This window comes from Schistocerca serialis, chromosome 2 (genome assembly GCF_023864345.2).
Source record: "Schistocerca serialis cubense isolate TAMUIC-IGC-003099 chromosome 2, iqSchSeri2.2, whole genome shotgun sequence".
In the NCBI taxonomy this organism is placed as follows: Eukaryota; Metazoa; Arthropoda; class Insecta; order Orthoptera; family Acrididae; genus Schistocerca; species Schistocerca serialis.
In genome coordinates, this window is record NC_064639.1 from 760298996 (window position 1) to 760320266 (window position 21271).

At 40.1% G+C, this 21271-nt stretch overlaps 1 protein-coding gene across 1 annotated transcript in view; it reads right to left on the reverse strand.

Annotated features, from left to right (window-relative positions):
• The window catches only part of LOC126457966 (uncharacterized), a 105437-nt gene that overhangs the window by 42360 nt on the left and 41806 nt on the right, over positions 1-21271 (reverse strand). Inside the window, exon 5 of the mRNA XM_050094724.1 lies at positions 12203-12460. Coding sequence (XP_049950681.1) covers positions 12203-12460 — 258 coding nt within the window. The remainder of the gene's footprint in view (positions 1-12202; positions 12461-21271) is intronic.

Consider the following 21271-nt stretch of genomic DNA (forward strand, 5'->3'; position numbering starts at 1 on the left):
CGAGTTACATAATAACAGTGATGTCAGTTCTTATACTCCATTCAAAGTTACTTTAGGACTGCGACTTTGGCAGGAGCGCACAGAGATGTGGAGCAGAGTTGTCACAGAACAAACACATGCTCTTAAATTTCACTCAAATAGCTCAAAAACACTAACTACTTGATGTACAAAGATGGAATTAGTGTCGTGTGTTTTGGAAGAGTTTGTTTTCATTTTAGTTTATGTATGGCAAAGATTTTTAACACAATACATGGAAAGGATACAAAACAGCATTTCCTGGTGATGTCACCCGGGTAACTTTTTTGTTATTGAATTTAGACGAACACATTATGCAAACAAAATATTAAAAATTCATCAGGTTTTCATCTGCTCCAAGTTGGATCTCTGTCGGAAAATACTAACATGAGAAAATTTGAGTTAAAAGTCATGCTTAATCCTCTGCATCAAGAACTAAGCAGTTGACCACTTAGTTTCATTACAAGAAACAGTACACTATGGTGATAATTAGCTTGTTATTTTAAATTCTGATCATACTTTTTACTTATCTCTAACACAACAACATCAAAACATTTATGTCAATAGCAGTGAGGAAGTTTGTCTAATTGGTTTGGAAGAAAGAAGAATAGTGATATGAAAACACACTATCTCAATAGAGCAGCAATCATATTGCATACAATTAGAGAGAGACTTCTTTTGTGTGTTAACGACTGTGTTCCTAAGAGGAACTTTTATTCAAACTCAAAACCTAGGGGGGGGGAAAACAATTTTACTGTGCAGGTAGTTAACACTGGAACTGCCGATGGGACATTTTTGTCCCGCAGCACAAGTTTTGCTCCTCTCCTCCTCCTAATGTTTTACGGCATGGACGAAACTCCATGAATTTTAATATTTCATGGCCCATTTTATTTTCAAAAAGCAATCAACATCGTAAATTCCATAGTTTTTGAGAAAAAATAAAACACCTAGAACCATTTACGGGGCATTTTTGTCCCATTGAATAGCCTAGGCCTACCAATGCCTACACATTATTGGTAGCCTTTCTTGTGTCTGGTGCTGCAATGCAGATATCAAACTAAGTGCAGTCTCTTTTACAAATAAAAGAAACAGATACTGTGAAATACACCAGCATGGCTTTTCCTCCCAGTCTCATGAATGACCAGATATTAGTTTTGATGAATAATACTGAAGAAGCTGAATCTGGAGAATACAGAGATAGTAATTTGATTTTCACTGTGATACAAAACAAAGTAAAGCAGGGAGCCCAGATGAGTCACAGGGCAGCAACGAAGATTCTGATTAATCCCCATGTGTACATAGTAATGTAGAAGGAAAGAAGTAAAAAATTTCTGAGGTCGTATATTGTTTTACTGATGAACCTGCTCTCAAACACATTCACAAATGCAATAAAACAGAAGCACATACAACATTGGGAGGTGAAGTATTGTCATTACTGTGAAAACAACTTGATGCATTGCTTGGTATTCTGTACGGTAGACATGTTTCTGAATCAGAAGGAATAGAAGTGGAATTTCCTTGGTCACAGATATGGAGAGTACAGTTTTGCAAGCCTGTGATGTCACATAATCACTTAACAGAAACTATAATGTACTTGATGTTTGATATCTGTTTGTTATGGTTGAAACAACTAAAAAATGATAAGCCTGCTCTTGTCAAAACATACGCAAGAGAGTCATAGCAAATTGTCAAAACATTCCTTGTTCCTATATTTGTGTTCATGAGCAGTAGTTCCCAACCAAGTGAAGATGTCAGGTCACTCACTTCATGGCTTTAAAACCTTACAAGTATGGGCAGAAATACTGGTTAGCTGTAGATAAAGATTCCAAATGTATGCTAAATGTTTTCTCATGTCATGTTAAAGATGAAATTTGTCCTGGTAGTGCACATCTTAGTAACATTGTTGTAAAGAAACTTGTATGCCCATACCTAAATAAGGGAAGAAATTTTACATATGATAACAGCTGTGTCATCCAAACAAGACACAGCCAGGACAAAAGCAGCACAGGAGCAAAGATGCGAGCTGGTGCCAATGTCCTAGAGACTCGTCACTTGTGCGAGTTCCACCAGCGCCACAGGCAGCGCAGAGGATGAAGATATCAACTTTTCCACGACCAATTGCTGGCTGAGTACAATCCGCCAATGACCGTTCGACAATGGAGAAGCCTACGCGGAAGATAGAAGAGCATCTCTCACTCACTTGGTTATAGGTCATCATCCAGGGCTGACTTAATACAGGCAACATCAATAGTGAACTGTTAGAAGCGAACAGACAGTTATTGTAAACTGGCTTTGCTATGTACTGTGAAGTTTACATACACTTATTTGCACTTAGTCATTGGGAGCCTTTTTTGTGTTATATTACAAGCAGTGTTGCAGATTTCATTATTTCACTAGTCACAAAGATAAGTAAAACTTTTAACTCATTTGTGTGACTTTGTTACTAATTTGTTGGTGTGTTGTAGAACCTTTGTTTTCTATTGTGTTACTTGACCGTGGGGCATAAGTGTGTAATAGTGGCAGGGATAAATTTTCATAGCAGTGTGCTGCACCAGAAGCCATTTCACAAACTCACAAACTTGGCCTCCACAGCAGTAGCAACAATGCCTTTACAAAACTGGCGATGAGGGTTTACAAAAATAACTTCTTCAGCTGAGTATTACTAGAATGAATCTGAAAGCAAACCCAACAATCTTGTTCATTACAATAAACAAAATCAGAAGGATAGTACCTGACTATTTGAAGAAAGCTTGCGAGAAACTACGCAGAACTGTAGCTTTCAAAACCAACAATTTGACCCTCACACTGATCACGCAAATTCAGGTGTGATTGTAGTAATCCCCAGTTCCTTGCAGTCAAATGTACAAATTGAAACTGACATGTACTCAAAGCCTGATGGTGACATGTTACAATAAAACTACATACACAGCAAATTATGTTGACCAGGTGGCTCACAAGAACTCACTGAAAGCTGGTGGAAGAATGTGACCTGTTCATATTTTTATAACATTCTAGATTTAGCAAGTATCAACGCCTGGGTAATCTACAGAGATGTCGAAAAAGATCATAATAACAAGGTGACATCGTCTTCTCATGCTCACAGTGGAACTTGCCAAAGCTTATAAAGAGACTAGGGCCAATTTACAAGAAATGTTTTGTTACAGTTTCCTAGCAGGCTGTGCAGATTGTAAAGCTCTGTCTACAATCTACAATGATCTGTAGGTATTAAAAGGAACACATTCACTTACACAGCCTGTAATGTTTACCTTTAGGCAGTGTGTAGCAAAGTGTAGACCTCTCTTAGATTATGGTAACATAATGATTATATACTAAATGTTCCTACTTATTTGTTGAATATGATTTGACTGTATTTCTATGAATAACTCAAAATTTCATTTTGTAATGATGAAGTTTTCATGTATTTGGATATTTAAGTTGGATTTGGAGAAAAAAATATCAAAATATTCGATGTTCGCAATTAACCAACCACTAGAGTGTCTATCTTTACAGAAAAACTCATCTCACCCATAAAAAAGACTAAGAACAAGCTGTACATGCATTGACTAGAGGGGGCCATTTTTGTCCCGACTGTGGTTATAAGGTGGACTGTGGTTATAAGGTGTTCAAAAATTCCAGCAGTTCTAGTGCTAAACCACATATTCCAAACATTCAGTTAAATCTGCCTCTGACAATGGACAAACTGTATTGACACTACTCTTGTTCTTACAATAGACACTCGAAGCAACCATCAGTGTCATTGTTTAATAATGTGACCATTTTGTCTACTGAATTTTTTCTAAATATCTTAATTCTCACAATAATAAAATATTCCAGGCTATTATGCCATGTTTGAAGGGATTACACTTTAAAATGCGACGTTTTGTCCCCATCTGCGGAGGACATTTTTAAGGGGGATCGTAGCTTTGTTGAATGTCTGACTCACACCTCAGTAGCGAGCCAGGGTGTGAATCGGAAATTCAACAAAGCTGCGCTCCCCCTTGAAAATGCCCCAGATGGGGACAAAACATGGGGTTTTTGAAGTGAAATCCCTTCGACCACGGCATAATAGCCTGGAATATTGTATTAACTGTGACAATTTCGGCCTTGAAAGATTATATTTTACCATTTAATTCTGCAATGCTTTCTGCATGATGCTCTACATATATTTGTAGCTTTCTTCTTGTCTTCAAGGCTGACTTTCTAAGAGTTTTGTTCAGTTGCAGACAGTAAATTTTGTTTACTATTCCTGGTAAAATAACCTATAACTTAGTGCTGCATCTATCTATTGGGTTGAGAGTCTAATGACTATGCCCACAGGTTTCATATCTGGTGTATATGGAGAGATATGCTTTCCATAAGTTCCGCCTTTTTATGATTATCAGTTACCTTCATACAGCAATACTGAAGCCAATCAACCATCTCCGTCTTTTCATTTTGCCATGGTAACCATCTTGTCAATAACAATAGAAGCTTAGGCGCATTATCAAGAAGAACTGTTACCAGGATTCACATATTCAGTATTAGTAAGACTAAGAAATGCTTCTTTTTATCATTTCTCCATGCCAATATCCTGTTTTATTCACTAAAAAAAAGCAGGAGAGAGTTCAATAGGAAAGCTTGCATGCAAAAGAATAAATCGTGGCATCTGTCCAGTCCTTCTTTAGAATGTGGTAAGAACTGTCCCATGTTTCATCAATCGCCACAATTTCACTGATATTTACCCCACGTCTGCCTCAAAATTGGCATCACCACCTGCAGCGACCGTCCTGTATGTCTGTGACATCGGCATCTCGCATGACGGAACAGAGATGCGGGATGCCTTCATCACAGCAAGTGAAACAAAAGCAGATGTTTACAGGACAACCAAGGCCGCTGCTGGAGACAAAAACACAGCCAGGGGCTGCTGTCCAAGCACCGTGGATCAACAAAAGCACCGGAAGTCGCGATCAACAAGCATACTATTTTTCTACACCACTCACATGATAAAAAATAGTCGCAGAAGATCCATCCGCCAATTGGTCTTATACGCCGGCGCATCACCGGCCAGAAGGCAGTTTGACACACTGCCCGGACTTGTAGAGATTTGCCATCCCGGCTGCAACATCCATGCGCCTCACCTGCTAGTTGCCGAATCGTCAGGAATGGTAGCTCTGGACTATGACTCAAGAGTGTCGTGTAACTATGGTCTGGCCTCCCTGGACAGCTTTGTGGTAATGCTGTGCTGACCATTCATTAGTAGTTTTGTTTCTGTCTTTTCTTTCGTGGACTTTCTTGAGCGAGAGACTTGTGAGGGAAACCATTTTATTTTGTTATTCTCTGTTATAAGATCCAAAGTGGGCTCTATACTTTATTTCTTGCTTAAATTGTGTTTTGCTTCGAGTACTTTGTTGACATCAGCAATGTTCTTGTTTATTGTTTTTTTTTTTTCCAATCAAAACAGATTGAGGAATATCATTTGTGTTTTGTCTCTGTTATCGGAGATACAGCACCACCCAGCTAAAACTTCTGTCTCCATCAATAGCTTACAGCCTCAGAAATATCCATTATAAAAATCCAGGTTGTGCACAACTGTAAAATAATGATGTGCAGCTGCATTTAAGACAACCTGCTTGCTTAAAGTGGTCAATAATTTTCTCTTTTGGATGCTCCTTTGCACAATAACAATCATGAAAGTGACAAGATATTGCATCTTCAGCAAATTAATCCCCAGTCACAGACAATGCAGACATATGGGTTCAGCACTTTACGGACCATTTCTGAGGAGCCACGATTATCGCAGATGTCATAATTTCTGCTCTGTTTGCACATCAGAAGTCGTGATTTTCCCATCAAATACTTTTCTGTTGCTCTGGAACATTGGAGGTCACTATTTTCCAGTCTGAAACAGTGGGAGTCACGTTTTACATGTTTTCAAGTACCACTCATGTACTTACACGTACACCTTCTCGTAGCAGCAATTTTGTAACCAGATTCTCGAGCTTGTGTGTGTGGGATCAGAAAATTTAACAGTAAGTTTATTCTGTTTTTATAATGTTGAATGCAATTTTTGCATTTTCCGTATTATTTAAAAGCACGTTTTTGGTTTTCTTGTTACATTTCTATAATTCTATCCTTACAACTATTCTAATTATTTATATATATATATATAAATCCCTATGATTCTGTACAGAAAAATGGAAAATTGCCCATGCTTCTAGGGTTAACCTCTCTCTGTAATCCACTTAGCCATACAATGATTTCCCGTTATTTTCCAGTTTCCTCTTCTTTTCCACAGATTTTCTAGCAAATCTAGTATACATTCAAGCCTATATATAGCAGTTCTTTCGATCAACTTGTTAATGGAAAGAAACAGACCACAATTGAAGTTTTCCTTTGATAGAGTACACAGGTAATGAACAAACTATTTCTTTATTGGCCTCTTATGACAATATCCTGGCCAAGAGAGTGATGAACTTTCAGCTGAATAACACTTGACCAACAATTTTGTTGGTGTGGCCATCAACTGCAGAAAGTATATAAATATTCATTTTTAAAATTGAAACACCTTTTTCTTGCTGCAGTCTATATTTATTTACATTCCAGACGTGTTTTGATTGTAACATTAAGACATCTTCAGTGGGTTTAATCTGGAATAATACAGTAGAATTACTATTTACAGATACTCATTTTTCTGGTCAATAAATGATTGACCACATGAGAAGAAATGCAGATTTTGGCCAGAAAAATGAATAACAGTCAGGAGCAATTTATTGACATAAAAATTGTGACGTGAACTGTTTTCTAATCTGTAAGTACTGCATATAAAAACAAAACTGTATTATTCCAAATTAAATCAATCAATAATGCCTTAATGTAAAAGAGGATATGATCCTGGAACATCAATAAATTTAAATTGCAGCAAGAGAAAGGTATTTTAATTTAAAAAAAGAACATTTGACCAACCACCTCTTGAAATTCTTCAGTACCACACAACAAACAACAGTAATGATACATAAAATATTAACCCTGCAACTATAAGAAATTAAGACATACAAAATCTCATCCTGAAGCAAACTATCCCAAAGGACAATACACTGCCTGAACCTGGAGCATAATGCAAGTGGTGAATGTAGGAGGGGAGGATGGGGTGCACGGGGGGGGTGGGGGGGGGGGGGGGGGGGGGGTACTGTGGGTGGATGCTATAATACGGTTACAGATAGATCTTGCAGGATACTGGACTACTGGATGAATGCTTGCCGTGGCTCTTGATGGACTTCTCCTCCAACCCCCCCCCCCCCCACTCCACCCTCCCCCACCCCCACAATCACCCATATTTCATTCGTATCTGTCAATCCTAAACTAATTCTGAAGCTAATGTATAATTCAGCACATTTAGTTAATTAGAATTATTTCTCTTGGAAGCAATCCCTTAAAAATTTACAGATGAGACTTCACATGTTTGGATCCTACCATCCACTTGGTCTTTAGAGTAATTAATCATAATATCAAGTACAATCTATCTATCTATCTATCTCTCTCTCTCTCTCTCTCTCTCTCTCTCTCTCTCTCTCTCTCTCTCTCTCTCTCCCTCTCTCTCCTGTTTTGTCATTTTTACCATAACATTTCTGTTACTCCACACTCATTTATTTCAGTTATTTATCTTCCCTCTTTGAGCCTTCCTTTGACTTTTCTCTTACATTCCCTTTGTGACATTTCCGTTATTTCTTAATGCTGCTTCTTCGCAACTTGCCTCTCCTCTTATTTTTATCTGTTGCTACCCGTCCGTTTCTTATGCTAGGTAATTCTGGTTCCTTCTCTCATATTTGTTGGCTGTTCAGCCTGAGAATTCTGATTTTTCATGTTTAAAAGTCACATTCTTAAGAGCAGTATCTGTTTTCTCGTAGTTCTCTTCTTGGCCTGACATGGTAACTACAAACTGCAAAAAGCTAGTATTTTAGTCACTTTTTGTTCAAGTGCATGTTAGCTGCCATTGTATATGCAGAAGTTCTCCTATGTTTTGTATGACTGAAGACATGATGAAACAAATAACACAGCCAAAAGTTACTAAAAATAAAACCCAAATGATTTGTAAAATTTTATTTCCTTTCAGTTCAAAGTAATATAGGTCTACTTAATGTTTAATGTAACTAAGAAAGAAAATTAGTCATCATAAGAAGTAAAGTACAGGCAAGCATTCATGAAGTTGATGAATCAGTTCAAAATGTTTCACTGTAATTATATTGCTATATATTACCAGATTCCCAGCTAATGGTACAAATTTTATTTTTATCTTATGTTTGGTTATTGTAGTTTACAATCACCCTACCATTGCTTCTAAGGCAGGTATTACACTATTGTACTTCTTTGCCATAGTTGATATGCCAAATATTTATGTCAAAGAAATTTGATGGTGTAATAGGGAACTTTGTCAAATCTCGCCTGTCGTCAAATAAATATGATCAAACCTAGGGCATCGCTGTAGATTTGATCACAAAAGTCACTTGTCTTCTGTTCACTACAATATGAAATGTTACCACTTGGAGCACTTGAATCACTGCAGCGTTCTGTCACCAGTAATATGTTTGTAAACATAGCTGCGAAGTTTAAATCGTGTGTGCTGTCAACTACAAAATTAATAGAAATGTATGAAGCTGATGAAGCAGTTTACAACATGAGGCACGCTGAGTACAAAAATAGATTAAGAAGATTGGAGAGCTACAAAAAAAATTGCAGAAGTCATTAGCCGTGACATATAGCCAGGGTGCATGGCTGACAACATAAAAAAGAAAATTAATGGCCTCAGCTCAAGATACTCTCACGAGAAAGCGAAAGTATGTGTATATGGTGTCCCATTTATCTTGACCACCCTAAATAACTGTTTGTCCATACGAAAATTACAAAATGTTTCACGCAAATGTTCTTCAGCCATCCGGGGGGCATCAATCAGCATGATTGCCTTTGTTGTAGCTTTATTTTTTATAAAGATAGGAACAGCAGTATGACTTTTTAAATGGCACCCTATATTTTTTATTGGGTAATTCATTTCCTCTCCTAATGACCTATTCAAAAATGTATCACAGTGTACCATTCACTGAGACACAACATCATTAATTACGTAACACAACATTGACTTTGAGCCTGAGGTCACACACTCGTCCACTTGCTGGAGTTGTCAGACAACAAATGAAAACCAAGTACAAACATAACTGAAAATTGACTTTGACTCTCTTGTACCATTGCCCAGGAGTAGAACATTCAAAGGCACTCAAAGCGGTGACCCTGGACACTGATACACTGGTGCAGTCATTGAATGAAAGAATTATTTACTGCTTCCAGAGTTGCTTGCTGACAAGAATTACAAGCAAGCATGAAAGGTTCCAGCATGTCCTCTGGATTTGTTGGAATATTGCGATAGACGTCGTCTTTAATACAGCCCCAAAGAAAAAAGTTCAGAGGATTTAAATCAGGAGACCTAGCAGGCCAAGTAACTGTTTCTCTTCGACCAATCCATCTGGCAGGATACCTTCGGTTCAGAACATGACGTGCACGCAAGGCACGTGCTAGACATCCATCGTGTGGATACCAGATAAGCATTCTGGTTCTTAGCAGCACTTCATCCAGAAAAGGAGGAAGAATTCATCTGAGGAAGTTGGCATACGCTGTGCCATTTAGCTACCATTGATGAAATAAGGGCCAATAATTGTAGTTCCAAGCATTCCACACCAGAAGTTAACTCTCCACTAATGCTGATGTTCCACCTGTCTAAGCCATCGTGGGTTGTCGCTAGACCAATACCACATGTTCCTTGTATTTACCTGTCCTTTGTTTGAGAAGGAACATTCATTGATAAACAGAACATTGGAGAAGTAGTTCGGGTTGGCGAGGATTTGCTGCTGTGCCCACTGACAGAACTGTACACGATTCTGGAAATCATTCCCATGCAATTCTTGATGCAGGTGTACACGGTAAGGATGGAACTGGTGATGTGTAAGAATATGATATACACTGGTTTTAGAAATGCCAAACTCGTGTTCAAGCTGTCATGTGCTCACATGTGGATTCATAGCAATGGAAGCAAGATCAGTAACTTTGGCAGCTTCGTCTGTGCGAGTGCTACAATTGCGTTGTTGTGGGTTGAAACTTCCCGTTTTCCGAAGTGTTGCAACAAGACGAGAAAAAATTTGTTGGGAAGGTGGGTTCTTGTCAGGATATCACTCTCTGTACAGTTCCACTGCCTGCGTAGCATTCTGCCTACCTTCAACAACAATAACGACAATAAAAGAAACATTATGTCGATGCAGTTTGTAGGAAGGACAGCCTTTACTGTATGCCTACTCTACACAACAGTATTTAAAAGGACTAAACTACTGTACTAAAGGTACTCATAAATAAGAAAACAGTATTGCAAATTACTGTTCTAACTTACATTCCCCATAGATGAGTAGCATTTCTACCTTCTCTTCGTTGGTGTACATTCTACTCACACAACTCTTCAACTGACGATGGTTGACAGAATGATGGGTGTGCATTCTACTTACGTTCACATTTGTCCTCTGCTAACATCAGCACGTGGATGTGCTCCATTACCCCGAGTACCTGCACTAAGCGCTGGGATCATCAACGTCAATTTTGTGCTATGTAATTAATAATTTTGTGTTTCAGTGAATGGTACATTGTGACACATTTTTGAATAGGTCTTTAGGAGAGGAAATGAATTACCGAACGAAAAAATACAGGGTGCCACTTAAAAAAGTCATACCACTGTTCATATCTTTGTAAAAAACAAAGCTACAATGAAGGCAATCATGTTGATTGATGCCCCTCTCACGGCTAAAGAGCATGAGCTTGAAACATTTTGTAATTTTCATCTGGACAAACAGTTATTTAGGGTGGTCCAGATAAATGGGAATGGGACACCCTGTGTGTGTGTGTGTGTGTGTGTGTGTGTGTGTGTGTGTGTGTGTGTGTGTGTGTGTGATGAGGCGCTTTACTTATATATTTTCTGACCTCACCAGTCTTCTTAATCTATTTTTGTACTCAGGATGACTCACATTGTAAAGTGCCTCATCAGCTTCATACATTTCTATTAATTTTGTAGTTGTGGGACACCAAATGTAATTATTACTTTGAGCTACAATAAAAATAGTTATTAATGCACATGAAGTGTATTGAACATTTATTTACTTTCAGATTTTGGTGCTTTAGTGCTTTATAAATTGCTTCACACGTTTCTGGTATTATTTTAGTTTATGTCCACTGTGGTATTCGAGTGCTGCACTGACAGCTAGAGTAGCTCTCTCCTGTAGCAAGAAATCCGAGTGTTACTGTGAGCCTGTCTTCTGCATATATACCAGTTCTTATGTGAGTATTGTGCTTTGTGATATGATGAGACACTTCACTGAGCAAATACTGAAATGTATGCTCATCCATTCTTAAGTAAGTTATGTGTAACTTGACTTCCTCCACTAGAAGCTCACATAACATATTTTGTTGAATGCTTTTATCGTCAAGTCATAAAACCTGCGGCTTCACCCAAGTACATTTCTTTTTCTTCCCTCACTTCTCTTCCAAATGCGCACACAGTGCTATTGTGGTACATGCAACTGCTACACATAGTAACAAGTTGTTGTTGTCGAACATCTTGAATTTTGACGAAAAATATGATGACAGTGTAATACCCCTTTCTAGTGCCACTTTAAATATCTTTGTCAAACAAATGTGACAAATATTTGATCATACCTTTTATCAAACTTTGTCAAAGAAATATGATAGTGTAATACCGGCCTAACAAAGGTTGTGAAGGATTCATGAATGTCTGTTGCAATTCACCTGTTGTTTTCAGTGGCTTTTCAGTATCTACACCTCTGTGAGAAGTCAGGATTCTGAGCAGCTAACCCTTCCCTATATTCTTACAGTTTTCGATAGCTTGCCCTTCTTTCCTTCCTTGTGTTGTCTCTAAGACAAGGAATGCAATTCAAAACACACAAGATATTTAATTTTTTGATGTTCCCAGTTACTGCGTCTAAACAGTGAATGCACATACCTTTCAACAGTTAAAATTTTCATTTTTGAGTGTTTTTCACTAATTTTGTTTCACATACATTATAGTTCCAGTACTATGTTTCATACTTTCACAGTATTTCAATACTACACATATAAATTATGTTACATAATCAACAACAAAATTACTAATTATCATCATACGTACCCTGCAACTGAGGTTTGGATTTTGGAGTAAAATTGATAGAAATGTGAAGATGCAAATGGATTCTACACTTTGTGACCATACAATGTGGAAGTTTGTGATTAGCATCATTAAAGCCTCCAAGACTGTTGAGAGTAACTCTGGATACTCTATTGGAAAGTCATACGAATCAATGGTGAATCCTGGAAGACACTGCACAGATGGTGGCATAAACTCTTTTAAGCTATACATTAAAACCTGGAACACAACCACTGCTTTATCCTGGAAAAAATGAATAATTGGTGAAATCATGAAAGCTATGAAAGAAAATATTGCCATCACAATGAAAATAACAACTGTTAGCTGAGTTTGACTGATCTAGGTAAATTTCTACATTATGTACAATCAGGGAAATCAGAAAAAGAGAAAGTCATAATAAAACAGAATAAATATAAATCTAGTGGACACATTACATACAAAGAAACAAACTGAGGAACACAAACTAGCATATAAACCTGAAAAATCAAATGATATGAATAATGTGCCAACAAATTTCAAAGTAACATATGGGATAATTAAGATATGGAATATTAGCTCTGATGGTGTAAGCTGAGGAACAGAATTAGCTGTGGTCTATTTAAGTAACCTCCTCAACATTTTCCTGACCAGATACGGGGACACAATGCAAACCTAAATAGAGTGGTCAGTAATATGAAGCCCTTTCATCCTCAATGAAAGTCCAATGTCTCAATCATAGCACTTGGTTTGGGCACATCATGCTACTACACTACTGGATGTACTACTACTACTACTACTACTGAGGGCACAAAGGTCCAGTCTTTTCATACGATAAATGCACACATAAATAGAATGAGTGCTACATTATATGATCATGAAGATGATGTCAACATGTGACCACTCGCTACTGCACTTAAAAAAGTTACAGGAAGATACAGCTGTTTAACTATGGTCATAATTTAATAAATAGTATTAAAAAGGGGGAGGGACAGGGGCAGAGGCAGAGGCAGAGGCAGAGGCAGAGGCAGAGGGGGAGGGGGAGGGGGAGGGGGAGGGGGACGGGGAGGGGGACGGGGAGAGGGAGGAGGAGGGAGGAGGAGAGAGCGCATTGACGATGGGTCGATATTAGTTCATAGTTGGACAGAAAGAAGACAGTGGAGCAGAGATTTGCTGAGCAGGTCAATACAATGATGATAACATGCAAAGTTGCAGGTAGCTTGAAGTTATGCTGTTGGAGCAAGAGCCAAAAGCAAATTCCAGGAGGTAACAGAGCAAAGGGATGCACCCCATAATTGCGATCAAAGGAGCCATCGAAGAAGGAGGCATACGATGCGTGGCCACACGTGGCAGACAAATGGTATGCATATATGCTGATGAGAAATTCACGGCAGTAGGACAGCAGTAGTTCGGCAGATTCCGCAGACAGACGCTCAACCGAGACATTGTAAAAGGTGCCAGTGGCCAAATAGATGCTACAATGGTGGATAGTATGGAGATGGCGTAAGAGGGACACACATGCAGATGCACAAATGAAACACCCAGTTTCGAACGGACAAGGGACCAGCACAAAGGGAAGAGGGCAGTTCGATCTGCACCCCAGGATGCACCACTGAGGACACATAGGACACTGAGGGACCACACACAGTGGGCTGCCAGGTAAGGCACTGGGAGAACCATGAAAGCTTCCTATCAAGCGTGAGCCCCAGGAACTTCATAGTTTCAATAAATGGAAGAGCAACAGGTCCAAGATGTAAGGACGATGGAAGAAACCAATTGCACCGCCAGAAATTCATACAGACGGTTTTGTCAGTGGAAAAATGAAAGCCATTGTCGATGCTCAATGAGTAAAGATGATTGAGACACCACTGAAGACGCTGCTCAATGAGACACGTCCATGGAGAACTGCAACAGATGGCAAAATTGTCAACAAAAAGGGAGTCGGAGATGACTGGCGGGAGACAGGTCATTGGTTAATGACAATAGCAAAGAGGATGACAATCAGAACAGAACCCTGAGGCACACCATTTTCCTGGATATAGGTGTCCGACAAGGCACAACCCACACATACCTTGAAAACTTGGTCTTTTGAAAATTCCTGAAGGAAATGGGTAGGTGGCCACTTGTACAGAGTACGAAGGATACCAGTCCTCCAGCAGGTGGCATAGGCTTTCTCCAAATCGAAAAACACGGTCACAGTCTGGGATTTCCGCAGAAAACCATTCATGACATGGGTGGACAAAGTGACGAGATGGTCAACTGCAGAACGGCGCACTTGAAATCCGCACTGTGCAGTGATCAGTAAATTGCAAGACTCAAACCACCATACCAGCCAGACATGAATCATATGTTTCATCACCTTGCAAACACAGCTGGTGAGAGAAATGGGGCGGTAGCTAGAAGAAAGGTGTTTGTCCTTACTGGGCTTAGGTATGGGTATGACAGTGAAGTCACGACACCATCTGGGAAACGTGCCCTCTGCCCAGATTTGATGGAATGTAAGAAGGAGAAAGTGCTTGTCCGCAAGAGAAAGGTACTGCAACACCTGAATGTGAAGATCGTCTGGCCCCGGGGCAGAGGATCAGGATGAAGTGAGAGCATGATATGGCTCCCCCATAGTTAAGGTGGCATTGTACCACTCATGATTCTGAAAAGAGAATGTTATCACTCAAACATCCCCTGCTCGTTTCCAATGGAGGAAGGCAGGATGATAGTGAGAGGAGCTTGAAATCTCCGCAAAATAGCGGTCCAACATTTTGGAGATAGCAATAGGGTCCACGAAGACATTGTCTGCAACTGTCAGGCCAGAAATTGGGGAATGGATCTTGGTCCCAAAGAGCCATTGGAGGTTGGCCCACACGACGGAAGAGGGAGTGGAACTATTAAAAGAACTAGGGAATGAAACACCCGCTAGCTTTTTCACTATCACAAAGAACGCAACTACACTGTGCATGCAACAGATTATATTGAATGAAGTTTGCCATTGTAGGATGACAGTTGAAAACATGGAGAGCATGTCTCCGCGTGCGAATTGCATCACGGCATGCCTCAGTCCACAAAGAGACCAGGACACAACATGGTAAAAAGAAAGTGCGAGGAATGGAATGTTCTGCAGCAGTAAGGATAACGTTTGTAAGGTAATCTCCCTAGTCGCCAGGGAGGAGTAAAGCCCACGAGAAATGGTAACTCAAGTATGTGGCAGAGAGAAACTACTCGAGACGATGAGCAAGCTGGGCAGTGCTGAAGGATAGGTCCAAATGGGAATTGGTGTGCTTGGAGTCTGAAAAGAACACACGTCCTCCTGTGTTAAGGCAGAAGACATTAAGTTGCTTGAGGTCAGCCATGAGGGCACTTCTTGGACAGGTTCTGGGCAAACTCCAAAGGGGATAGTGCGTATTAAAGTCACCAAGCAGCAGAAAGGGATGAGTTAACTCCCCGAATAAGCTGGAGGAAGTCTGCCCTGGTGACATCGAATGATGGAGGAATGTAAACGGTACAAAGGGAAAAGTGAGGAAGGAAACGGCGAAACGCAACAGCTTGCAGGTGGGTAGTCAAGGAGATGGGTTGACTATGTACGTCATCCTGTATGAGCAGCATGACTCCCCCGAGATGGAATGCCTTCCTCAGGAGAAAAGTTAAAACAGACTGGGAAGAAATGTGAGAGATCAAAGCAGTCGTGAGAACACAATTTTGTTTCCTGAAGGCAGAGAACAAGGTGACGCTGCGAGTCTAAGAGCAGCCATAAATCTTCTTTGTTGGATCGAAGACCACGATCATTCCACTGGAGTAGAATAATGACTAGGAAAGAATGAAGGGATGTCACTTCGGCAGCTGCCGAGTGCCAGCCTTCGAAGACTCACTCCTACAGGGCACAGAGGCAGGAGGATCCTGCTCCACGAGGTCAACAGAAGCATCGGTGTTCTCCTTCTGTCAGCCTGAAGAGTCCAGGGTAGAAAAATGGTTGGTGGAACACACCAGTGACATGGAGGGTGACTAGTCGAGAGAATTACGTGGCAACACTGTCGAAGAGGATCTTCAAGTCAACAAAGGATAAGACCATTTGGCTCTGTTTGACTTCTTGGAGCCCTTCCAGTTGGCACAGGAAGACTCAGATGCTGGTTGGCTGGAAGGGCATAGGAAGTCTTCATGGGAGTATTCCTTCTGTCCTTTCTGGCATGCCAGTTGTGTAGCTGGTAACTTTCCCCCCTGAGGCGAAAGTTTGGTGGCATGCTGCACAGCTGGAGGAGGATACATGGACACTACCATGATGCTGGGTGATTTCACAACTGTGGTGCTGGGCCTGAGATCGCATGTCTGCGTGACCATGTCCTTCATGGAGCAAGATGCAGCAAGAACAGTATTGTAGGTGCCATACAGTAGAACATAGGGTTTCCAACTAGCCAACAACCTTGCGAATGACTGGGTAAGGCACTTTTTCCTTCACCCATGTCTCCTGGACAGCCCACTCATCGAGATACATGGGACTATTACGGCAGGAGGTGGCATGGTCATCAAGGCAGTTGATGCAGCGGGGAGAAGGAGGTAGACAACTGCCCTCGTGAGCATCCCTACCATAGTTACACATTTGGCTGGGTGTCAACAGGACACTTGAGTGTGGTTGTAATGACGACACTGGCAGCAGCGCATCGGGTTCGGAATATACAGTCTGACTGTGATAACTTTATAACCTGCTTTGATGGAAGAACCAGACTATCCAAAGTGAGAAAGAGAGGGCATGTGGACACTAAAGAGGCACCTATTTTTTTCATCACCCAATGGACTGCAATGACACCCTACTCAGAGAGGTAAGTTTGGATTTCTGCCTCAGTCAAACCATCGAGCAGCCTAGTGTAAATAACACCAAGGAAAGAATTCAGCATTTGGTGGGCCCCGACATGAACAGGATAGCCATAGAGGAGTGAAGCTGCAAGCAGTTGTGCTTGAGAATCAGAAGCAGTATCCAAAAACAAAGTGCCATTGCGTAAACAAGAGCAGGACTTCACAGGGCCAGCAATTGCATCAACACCTTTCTGAATAATAAACGGATTTACCATAGCAAAGGACTGACTGTCTTCAGTATGTGAAAACACAAGGAACCGTAGTGCAGCTGGGAAGGTCTTAGAATCGCTAGCCTCATTCCGTTTACGTTCCGCAGCCATTGACTGTGAAGATGATTGGCTCACTGTGAAGAAATCCCCATGATTGCCAGCATCTCTGATGGCGCATTCCTTCCAACTGGGGACCCACTTCATAGGGGGGCACACCCGCCTTAGGTGGTTGATCACACCTCAGGTCATACCCCCCGAACCCTTGACAGAGGGTCTAATCAGCAATTTGGGATCAGGCAATCACCCTTCCCTCGGCGTGGCCTATACCAGAGAGTAAGAGCGAACACTACCTGTCGACACTTGGGGCTGGGAATTATGGGTTACCCAGTCACCTGTTACACATCAGATGTGCATGGATCAGCCTTCAGGTGTGCACAGGGAGGGAGAAGAAAAAGAGGAACCTCGAACGCTGAAGCGGAAAAGGATAGGAGAAGGTGAACAAAGAAAGAAAAAAGTAACGAAAAACAATGGAGAGTATTCTGAAATTGACTACCGAAAATGCAGAATACATTTCCAAAAACAGCCCAGACATGTTCCCCAAGGGAGGGGAAAAGAACAGCAAGAGGACAGACATGCAGCATGGAAGGGAAAAGATGCTGCAAAAGCTGGGACTCTGCGGTAGCCAAGCACAAACCTGCCAAACAGCAGCTAGCTCCCTGGGGGACAAAGAATGTTGTGCTTTGATTAGAGATAATACAAAATTTCACATTATGCTACGAGGTAAACCCTTGTTTCTATTAACCAAGTTGTCTGCCATCTAATTAAATGGATTCCTTATAAGCACTGACTCAAAAACCTGACATACCAACAATTATCGGAGTCTCATTCAATCTCCTTCCACATCCTTCATTGAAACAATGTTCTACTACTGCTGATTTTTAAGGTGGTTGTAGCCTTATATTACAGCAATGTTCCACACACCTTTCCTGAATTGTGCGAACCCCACAGAACAATTATGTATTTTGTAAACCATTACCTCCAAAACTGGAAGATTCCTGTCTCTTCCATTCGCCATGATAAATTTAATACTAAGATGGAGACAGCTAAAGTGTTCGAAAGATCAGTTGAGAAAATTATATCCTCAGGCCAGACAAGAAAGGTGTTGCCAACATATTTCCAGGTGCACGTTGGATGGAAAACCAGTCCTCAGTACCCTATCCTCAAAGTCCTCCATATACAAGTTGGCAACTATGGGTGGTAAAGGACTACAGGACCCTTGTAAATAGATGTACCACATCAAAAATCACATATAAATCCAAAGGAATCAGCCTCAAAGATTTCAGCCTTTCAATAAAAACCACAGAATTGAAGTTGTGGTGTTTACACTTGGGTCCACTTCAAGTGTCTTCATCCCAACATCAAATTTACCATGGAGGTTGAAAGCGATAGGGCTTTGGAAGCCTGGCATACATAAAATTGTGTGTCAATGTGGAAAGGCTTACATGAAACAGTGATAACAGAATATTGTTTAAATGAGGGATAAACTTCCATGAAACTGATAGTTTTTGGGTCAGTGTTTATAAGGAATAAATGAAAATTAGGCTGGCAGACAACTTGAATAATAGAGGCAAGATGTGGAATCCCCATTTTCCCAAATCAAAGCACAACATTCTTTGGTGCTGCCGGCCCAAGTGTTTGGGGATAATCTTTTGGGGGTTATAGATTGTTGATACCAGTGTTCTGCTATGAGTGGACACAGGTTTCTGGTGTTGGCAGCAGCATCTCTCCTGAAGATTGCAGACAGAAAAACTGTCCAAATTTTATGCCTTGTCGATTTTAGGATTTGGCAGCAAACCCAAGGAGACTACCACTCACATAGTTGATTTGGCCAACTGGTCAATCAGTTTTAAAACTATCAGCTGTCCCAATAGTATTGATGGGCTATTGTTACATGGTACCTCTCAGATGTCATTCTTGAGTATTTGATTAATTAAGACATTTGAACTCAGTAGGAGGTGTACCATTAACTACAGAAAAATTGCACCCAATAACTTGTACAACAACTATGGTGACATTTTCAGTCCTGGCTATGCTTGTTCCATCATTATCTAAAGCCCCACTAGAGATTCTCATGCTCTTGCCTCACAGTGTGGATGCATAATCATGTTTTACAAAAAACAGATCTGTCATGAAAATGCCACCTTGTGGCTCCTAATTTATACCAACATGAAACCTGAATGATATTGAAAAATTTGTTTAATTCATATGTAGAAGCATGAAACACAGGACTTGAATACAATCCCAAAGACATGCTGTTTTCTGCCACAGTGCTGCAGGATTCGATTCATTGCATACAACAGAAATTGCATGCTGATTTTCACGTTGCAAACATTACGTTTCATTTTGTTCAGCAGTTTCCTGTGTACCTCATAATGTTCAGATGTTGGATTTCACTTTAATCTTCTATGCATAGACTCTCCGTGCAAGAACATCTCGCCATGAAGCAGGAGTCCTTTTTTTTATTTTGATTGAATGCTGAGTTGCAACTTTTTCATAAGGTGCTGTCAGTCTGACACTGTGTAACGAAGCAGGGTTGCCCACTGCTATCCTGTTTTGGTTTTACACTCCTTCAGTAACTTAGTTAAGCAATGAACTTTTTTTTTTCTCATTTTCACTACTCAGATTCCCACTTCAGATTCTGTGGCCTTCAGCCTCATAGTACAGAATTCAGAAATAGTTTAAATAAAATTCCCCTAGTAAAAGCTTATTATTTCAGTACATTCTAATATCTATTCTGAAAGTAATGAGCTAATCAGTTTTATTGGAAATGCATACTATCAACAATTATGGAAAATGACGTATATTGTGCAATACATATTAAGTAAAATTTGAGTGAGCTAATAGATCAAATTCAGCTATAAGACTGCATCCAAAAGAAAGCATAAATTTTACTGATTCCAGCAAAGTGTTTGAATTAACCTAAAGTCTGTTAGTTAAATAGATATTAAGACTTAAAATCTGTAGCCTGTATGACTTTCAGTGCCAATTATGACCAAACTACCAAATAATTCCAAGATCTGTTTCGATACTTTTGCTACCTTTATTTTTCTACATAAAATAACTCCAGTCTTAACTTTGTAAGTGCATTAATTAAGTAATTTGAATATGTAAAAATCATTGTTCAAAAGGGCTGCCGTGGGTATAAGTCGGGAATTCCCACGGCGGATGCATAAGTTAGTTCCACGTATTTAAATTGATACAGCTCACTCATGTTATTTAAATAATAAAACCCAATAGTTAACTTCAAAACCAGTTAGAAAGGATCATTTTAACCCTGGGAAATTATTAACTATAATATATTAACAGAAATAGTCAAATATTCAAGCGCTCGTCTATGTAAGGTCTGAGCTGGTGCAGTTCTCAGTTAGTTCTCGGTCAGATTCTCTTGGAGCAAAAGTGCGCAAGTCAGTTAATTTTTCCGGTCGTACCAAAAAAATGTAATTGTGAACATTGTTAAATACTGGAATTTTTTGACCTACCTTATGTGACAATTAAGTGTAAGAGGCCTGGTCACATGAATATTGTGTGTGCGAGTAATAACTAATAAATCGTACTGTGGTTGACATAAATGTTCAACAATGAATACGAGCTTGACTTTTGATTTTGGAAAAATTAACCGAGGATCCTGGCTTCTTAATTTCAGTGTGATTTAGATGAGATGGACGCAGCTACCAGGAAGACAATATTGAATAAACAAAGCAAGGTAGGTCGAAAACACTGCGCACTATCTACTGGGTGAGGAAATGTTTCAATACCGGTACATCCGGTTGTGACGTGAACTAGTAAGAGGCACTAATACGAGGATACAGCCCGGCACGTTACATGTGGTGCCCCGGGTGAGGAAATGTTTCAATACCGGTACATCCGGTTGTGACGTGAACTAGTAAGAGAGACTAATACGAGGATACAGCCCGGCACCTTACAACTGAATTCTCAGTCTTTGGCAACTAATATTGACCCATTGGTTATA